General features: G+C 35.4%; 1 protein-coding gene across 1 annotated transcript; it reads left to right on the plus strand.

Annotated features, from left to right (window-relative positions):
* The first annotated feature begins 5,185 nt into the window (after positions 1 to 5,185).
* Positions 5,186 to 7,871, plus strand: LOC133285581 (protein GAMETE CELL DEFECTIVE 1, mitochondrial). Its single transcript, XM_061482835.1, has 3 exons — positions 5,186 to 5,770; positions 7,096 to 7,282; positions 7,475 to 7,871. Exons 1-3 carry the CDS (start codon positions 5,229 to 5,231, stop codon positions 7,679 to 7,681), a joined length of 936 nt encoding a protein of 311 aa, XP_061338819.1. The 5' UTR covers positions 5,186 to 5,228; the 3' UTR covers positions 7,682 to 7,871.
* The last annotated feature ends 317 nt before the right edge of the window (positions 7,872 to 8,188 follow it).

The following is an 8,188-nucleotide window of genomic DNA, read 5'->3' on the forward strand; positions in this document are numbered from 1 at the left end:
TATATGTAAGATCATTTAATTCTGGTGTCAAAATAAATTTTTTGACACTTCATCTGAACCATTGATTTTCGCTGATTTCATTTGTGTAAATTCAGATTGATGAAAATTAAATATTAAGATCAAATGATTATTTCCAATCTATATATATATATGTGTATTTTTTTTTGTTTTTTTATTTAAATTATTTTTCACTTTTATTATATATATGTTTGCAGCCGCATGCGTTTGAACTGAAATGCAAGAAGTCTTAATTTGCTTACGTTACTTCTTAATTTATATTTCAATTGAATTTGCCCAATTAACTTACACATTAGGCAAATATTATTTTTCTTGAAATTAATATGTATGCATCATAGTCACTACGATTGTAAGAATGAGGTTTTAGGTATGTAAAGAAAATTTATTGAGTCCATAAAAGTATGATCAGGTCCAATTCCATAATCCTCTAGACTCTAAAGATTGCTTGTTTTCTTGACCTATCCTATCCTCGTGGTAAGCGGCAACTGAGAATTAACGACAAACGCAGTCCCAGAAAGTCAAAATCAAGAAACACTGACCACAAGCCTTGAAAACAAAAGGCCCGTGCCGTGCCCGCCATGTTGTTCTTGTTTATCCATCCTTGAATTGAAACTTCCACGTTCCAACTTCCAAGCCTGCTTCTTCTCTAGTTTTTTCTTCTTGACTGTTCTTTTCGACAGGGTGACTTGAAGGGGTTATTACATACAGTGGCGGACCCAGGAAAAAAAATTTATGTCCGCACAATCAGTGGCGGGGTTCGGGGGCAGCGCCCCCGAATTTTTTTTTTTATATAAAAGTTTAAATCAACGCTTGAACCCGCTCATAATCTAGTTGCTTCCATAACAAGCTGCAGACAATAGTTTGACCAATTATTTTCCCCCTAAATCTTATCAATCCTTCAAAACAAATATGAGAATATACTCCAGTACATCCATACATCATCATTCTATTTTGGGATATGTTATTTTACCTAACATTTTTCTGCATACCTTTGCCTACCACTCTCCAATACCGTTAGATCAAAATCTCAAGAAGAGAGAAAAAGATAAATGTTAGTTAAGATTCTGATCTAACGGTGTTGGAGGGTGGTAGGTAGAGGTAGGCAAAAAAATGGTAAGTAGAATAACCTATCCCTTCTATTTTATAGTGGTGAATAAAAAAGTTAACACTACCTGTACAGAAGTAAAACAAAATCACAGTGAAGGTCTCGTCTCTAGATATTAACTTATTTGAGAATGTCAGACCTACAATCAATCATCTCTTTTTATAAAAATAAAAAAGGAAACAAAGGATGAAGAGAACGTGGAAATGAGTACGTGACAAGGGAGGAAGAATAAGTTTTCTTTCTAATCAATGTGCGTTGTTGCGTTGTTTTAATCATCTTCGTACGTTATTACGTTGCTAACTAATATAAGAATAAATATCCTTTTTGGTCCCTAAAAAAAATTTGGTCCTCACTTTAGTCCATTATAAAAAAAAAATTAGTCACCTGATCGCTATAGGCCCACTTTGGTCTTTTTGTGGGACTAGTGTAGGTCTTTTTTGAATTTGTGATGGACCACGATTTTAATTAAATTGATCTACTTTAAATTTTTTAAGGACCTCGAGACTAATTTTTTTTTGTAAAGGACTAAATTGAGAATCATGTTTTTTGTTAGGGACTTAAAAAATTATTTACTCCTAATATATATATTGAATCAAGAGACAAATAACAATCTACAAAAAAAAAAAAAAAAATTAAAATCAAAAAGTTTATGACCGCACTTGCGGGCATTTGCCCGCAAGTGGGTCCGCCAATGATTACATACATCATTGTCAACTACCAACTTTAATTTAAATTATTTCGTAATAAAAATTCATCCATGCCGTTAACCCAAATGTTACTAACTTACTATAACAAAAGCTAATGCCAAACAAAACTTACACATAATTGTGAATGACTAGTCCCCCCCCCCCCCCGGTAAAATTGTTAATGACTAGTTAATTGAAACATTAATTGCGGTTCGAATGCTAGTTCAAATGCTGTAACTGAAATTCGTCCGGTTTTGTTATATTTTTTTACATGTTGTACAGTAAGGGTTCTACTAGCCCAATATATTCATTATGAGGGAGGAAGATCACTATATGGGTGAGTGACTAGCACAGGTACGGTACAGACCAAGCTAGCCAGCCACGCTTCAAGTATAGAACTACTATTGGGGGGGGGGGGGTGATGATAGTTAGTGTGTTACGAGTAGATGGTGCAAAAAGGTCAGAGAGTAACGGTACATAATACCCCTTTGCTAAGTGTTGTGAGAGAATTTGTAGGAGAAGGGAGAAGTTATCTCACACAGATAGGTTAGGGAGGTCACCTCTCCTTGGGAGCTGCAAGACGGCCTGCGCTCTGGCGATTACAGCGATGACACCCTCTGCTGGTGTGATGGCAGTCGCTGCTTTGTCCCTGCTAATGGATATCTTCTATTTAGGGATCTCTTTGCAGGTGTGTGATCCCTAGGTAAGACATTTAAGTGTCTTGTCTTGAGAAAACTCCTGTCGGGGATAGGAGGTGGAGAACATCACTTGTCTTTAGCTAATAGAGCTGACGTGGGCATCCATAGGCGATTGGGCCTGTGGTAATGGACTTAGGCTGTAGGACTTGTCTTTAGCTAATAGAGCTGACGTGGGCATCCATAGGCGATTGGGCCTGTGGTAATGGACTTAGGCTGTAGGAATTTCCCAGAACACATGCCAATTAAGATTTTTCAAATGCTTATTTATATATATTTTTAATCGATGGTAAGAATATTTTTGAGTCACTAATAGATGCTAAGTAGTATTTGGTTTGTTTAGTTAATATGCTTTTATTAATAATTATAAAAATGTCGCTTTATTTGTGTTATATTTTAAATTCTTAATGTTTTGCGTTAATTTTAGAATTTTATTAAAAAACTTAAAAAATAGTATAATATTTTTATAATTACTAATAAAAATATATCAACTCAAAATAAAATAACTGACAAATTCTCTCTCTCTCTCTTAAACAATCTTAATTTTCCGAAATGTTGGCATACTGGGATTGGGAGGGGCTAGGGAGCACACCTCTACAGACTACAATTACCAGTTTACTCTTTGGTTAAGCTTTTTTATATTAAACCTAAACTTTGGACTCCGTCTTTTTCCACCTTTCTCATTTTTCATTTATTATCGAAATATGTATTATTTGAAATTCAAAGAAAAATGTATATATATCTGCTTTTTATTGACTTTCTAATTTTTTTTATAAATACAATACAATACTTGTTTTGGGGCGGTTGGAATCGTTGGATGACTTTTTGGGAAAAAAAAACTTTTTTGTTCCTATTTATGTTAGAAGAATTATTTTTAAAAAGCAAAATTATTTTATATTTAAATGTGATACGTGAAAAATAGTTTAATTAAAAAATTATTTAGATATTAATTTTTTTTTTATGTATATAACATTATTAAAACAGATATGTAAAATAAATTATGGAAATAATATTTAGTGATGGCAAGGTGGTAGGTGATGGCGAATTGGTGATGATATAATAGCAGTAATGGTGACAACAACGACAGAGTTGATTGAGGTTCGGATTGAAATAAATTTGAATTTTGAAAAAAATATTTAACTTATAATTTATATTTTTTTTGAAATATATGAACAAAATTTAGCTTAAAAAAAGTAAAATTTTATCAAATGATAAAAGTTCAGTTGACGCCAAGAAACTGAGTATGTGAGGGTGATGGCACACATTTAATTCTCCTCAATACCGTCTTTAGAAGGGGTTTAAAGCTTTAATCCTCGAATCTGTCTCGTATCAGAGTAGTCGTGAAACGATAAATCAATTAGAATATAATATCTAAAAAAAAAGAGAATAAAATTTTAACTTTATTTATAACTCGTATTTTTAAAATGCTGACATCCAAATATTTATTGATTTATTTATTTATTTTTTTTAAAAGCTTTTGAAAAAAAAAAAACACTCGACCAAACGAACTGCTGGTTACTGGAATATGAAACCACAAAATACGATTTGTGGAAAATTGTTTTACTCTGTAAAGACTCCATTTAATGGGGGAAAAAAACAGAAGAAAGAGCAAAGACTCCATTCCAACTTTCAAGAGGTGGCGTCGAAATCGCATCTTATGTCCCTTAACCAAACTTGTACTTGGATGACAGTTCAGTAGTTGGTTGGTGGGTGGTGGGATATTTATTGAGTAGATGCTTTAGAAAGGAATGGTTGGGCGAGTTTATTTTATCTGGTTTTCCTTATTCTTTTCCCCACCAAAGATGTAAGAACCACAGTACGTGTTAATTACTTGGACTTAGGTGCTCCATATATGCTCACATGCATCTTTCTTCATGGGAATATTCTTTTAAAGTAAATTTATATTTAAAATAAGTAAAACGTATATAGTTTTTTTTATTTAGTTTAAAATAAAATTTGTTTTTAATATATTAAACTTTAGGAGTAAATATATTTTTATTTATTTAATTTAGAAATTTTGTTAAGAAATTTTTCCTTCCATTTTGTTTTATTATAATCTCAAATATACTCCGTCCTTCATGTATTCTTCCAAGGTTGGCTTGGCTTGCATGATTGACCCTAGCAAGTTTCACATTTCATTATACTTGCAAGTTGCAACTTACATGAATAAACAAGACCCGCTAAAAAACAAACCATAACATCTGTTTTGCAAACCAGGGATCATATTTCGGGTTTTAGGATCGTGGCTCAATTATTGCAGAACTACCTTGAACACTCAAGCTAAATGACCTTTCATGATCACTGATTAATAGTAGGATCAATTGCTATTTATTGATGTTCAAACTCCAAAATTAATAGTGGAGACGGAGACCCATTAGCTACTTAATGATAACATTCGATAGAGGACCTAGCACAATTTAAGACTATATACTATTTTGTGCACAAGATACAAACTACGGATCCAATTGCATCAAAATTTTAACCCAATAAAAACTTACATACATATACAATAGTGATAATAGTATAATGCAACCTTTTTTGTTTTCAATATAATTCACGTAACTGGTATTGTTAGATTGAGATATAGGCCTGTTAAAAGGCCCATGTTATCACATATAGAATTGTAAAGCCCAAGGCCCAATGATGTACACCCTCTTTTCCCCAGAGAGAGTGAGAAACCATGTTGTATAGTTCATTTCTCACTTTCTCAGCGGTTCATCGAAAATGCAAGCGTTTCGACGAATCACAACGTGTGTCTCGACGGCAAAGCAATTCAACGCTCTATCATCCACGGTTACCGGGAAATCCCGTTTCAATTCTACCGGCGAAGTTCCGGCGACGCGACTTTGGTCGTCGGGTCGTGATTCTCGGAACGGCGAAGACGAGTGGAACGAGGCCTGGGAATCGGCGTGGCTGCCGGAGGATCTTACGCCGAAGACCCGAGCGCCGTGGGAGACCGACGTCAACTTCCCTTCCTCCTCCTCCGCCGTAGCCGTTGCCGATGTCGACGTTGAGACGAAGGCGTTCGTGGAGGAGATGAACGAGAACTGGAACGAAAGGCGGAAAGGATCGAAGGAGATAAAGAGCGATGAGAAGGGTGCGCTTTACAGCTTGGAGAATATGAAGAAGGATTACCGGTTGAAGAAGCAGAGAATGCATGCTGGCTTGTGGATGAAGGAGATTGAGAAGCTTGAGGAGGCCAAATTGGAAGATTCTTCTGTGCCTGCTGGTGATGACATTCAGAGATTGCTTGATAGCTGTTCTGAGTATTCCTCTCTCTCTCTCTCTCTCTCTGTGTGAATTGCAATGCCTAGGACAGTGTTTTACCATCTAAAACCCTGAAACCTAAACCCTGGATGTTTATTTTATAATCTAAAACCACAGTTTGTCGTGTAAAGTGTTAAATTAGGGTACTGTTTTTGAACCTTGAAAGTATCTAATCAAGCATATTGTGTAATGTGTAAAGAACATGAGCAAGGAACATTATGTGTTTGATCATCTCAGTGTCTAATAATTGATCCTCTATTTTGTTTATTCTGTTGTGTACTGTGGACTGTAATTGACTAACTCTCCCAATAACTTAAGCTTTAGGTGAAGGCTTATATGAATTCATGATTGGTTTTTGTTCCGGGTATATACCTGGATCTCGTATCTGGGGCTCAGGTCCAAGGGGCTTCCCACCCGACCAGGACCCATCCGGCTAGGGCTTTAGCCCATGAACCTGGGTCGTGGGGCTGCACCCACGACCCTCTCCCCACTCTCTGATACCCACGATTATCCATGGGAAAACTGCTCTCCAAGACGAGTATAAATATATGAACAGTGTCCCAAAGGGCGACCTTGCATACACACATCCTAATACCCTTTCTATTAGAGCCCTTGATTTCACTGCATTCACAGATACACCTATGTTATTACACTAGATATCGGTGTTCACCCTTGAACAGTTTTATATCTCTAACTTGCCTTTCGTGCAAGAGCCTTTGCCTTGTGTGGAAATTCAACTTTTGCTTTAAATAAGTTCAGGGGCGGGGGGGAGGAGAGAAGGACTGAATTCCTGGCCATTTGGTCATAGAATATCTGATGCAATGTCAATGATCAACTCTCTTCATATCTTAAGCTTTATGTGAAAGTTCATGATTGGTTTTATATCTCTAACGTCTACCTTTTTTTTTAAAATGCCAACAATTTTGTATTTGCTTTCTGAGAGGTCTGGAGAAAATGTATCAAATGATAATCGATAAAGAAGTACTATTTTTTTAATTGATGGGAATAATAGATATGTTTTCTTTCAGTTCAGAATTCCTCTCATTCCTCTCTCTTTATATGGTTAGATTTATGACTACTTAACTTTTTATTTTTTTTTATTTTTATGTTGTTCTATTATTTTGTTTAGCACACACTAATCTAGATGTAGGCCCATGCTGTGTTATATACATCTTGGATTTCTCAGGGCTCTTGTTCTGTGTTTTTGTCCACATCCATGTCTCACAGTATCATAGCTATAGCCTATAGCATCTTCAATTTTCTCGAATGTCACACATGCTTTACTATTTGTGTATGTTGTACTTAATGCTCTGCACAACTGCAGCATTTTCGACTCTGGCAACAATGATCTGAACAACGCAAAAGCTCCTACTTCTGAGTTCAAAAACATGCCTGATGGATGGGAAACAATATCAAAAAATCAAGATGGAAATATATGGGAGATGTCCCAGAGAGAAGAAGATATTCTTCTCCAGGAATTTGAACGACGAATTGCTTATAGCAAGTTTCAGGTGCGTGTATAAAAAAAGAAAGAAAGATTGAAATGTTGCCTTTCTAATCTGAGCATGAAGCATTGATATTGTTTTTGGGAATCATGAAGTTCATGAATATATTCCTAGTTTTATATAATGTCAGTTATCTTGGCGTTTCTTCCTAAGTTTTTTTGTTTATATCATTAACGACTTTAAGAAATTTGTATGCAGATTGCTAGTTTTATCAAGACTCACATATTTAGCCGAAGGAGGCCAATTGATGGGTGGAAATACATGATAGAGTTGGTGGGACCTAATGCTAAGAGAGGGAAGGGTAGTGTTCCTAGAGTACCCAGTCTGTCTGATCCCTCTACTCAACCATTCAAGGAGGAGAAGACTTCAGTTCATAAAACTTACATTCCCCTTGAGGGAAGGTAGCTTGGTCGTGTAGTGTTATGTACTATTTTACAGTGCAGAGCTCGTTTCATTCAAAAATTGGCAAATAAAAGGACAGTTACTACTGCAACTTAGTCTTTGCTGATAACAGATGCTCTCCATGGTATATTGGTTAAGGTTCAAAACCGTGCATGAAGTCTAAAAGCAATCGACAATATGACGTAGTATGAACGTGGTGCCAATTAGTCGAACTCAATTTTCTATTTTTCCAACTTTAAAGTAGAATATTTAAACGCAGGCACTTGAAACTAGGGTTTTGCGGTCTGGATTATATCGGTTTTGAAAGCAAAAATTATTTGATCCAATTCCTTCGGTTTGATCATATAATCATCCATTCGGTTTGGTTTTTTTTTTCAAATTCGATCCGATCTGATCCAACTTTTTTTTCGGTTTGGATTGGATCGATTTTCGATTTTTTGAAAATCTTAAAATTTGTTTCGTGATTATTGTGCAAATAACATTTTTTTTTTGTATATATTAGCTTTGTAA

Source organism: Gastrolobium bilobum, unplaced genomic scaffold, assembly GCF_033153095.1.
Source record: "Gastrolobium bilobum isolate Gb01-03AN ecotype WA unplaced genomic scaffold, APGP_CSIRO_Gbil_v1 utg12463, whole genome shotgun sequence".
NCBI classification, from domain to species: Eukaryota; Viridiplantae; Streptophyta; class Magnoliopsida; order Fabales; family Fabaceae; genus Gastrolobium; species Gastrolobium bilobum.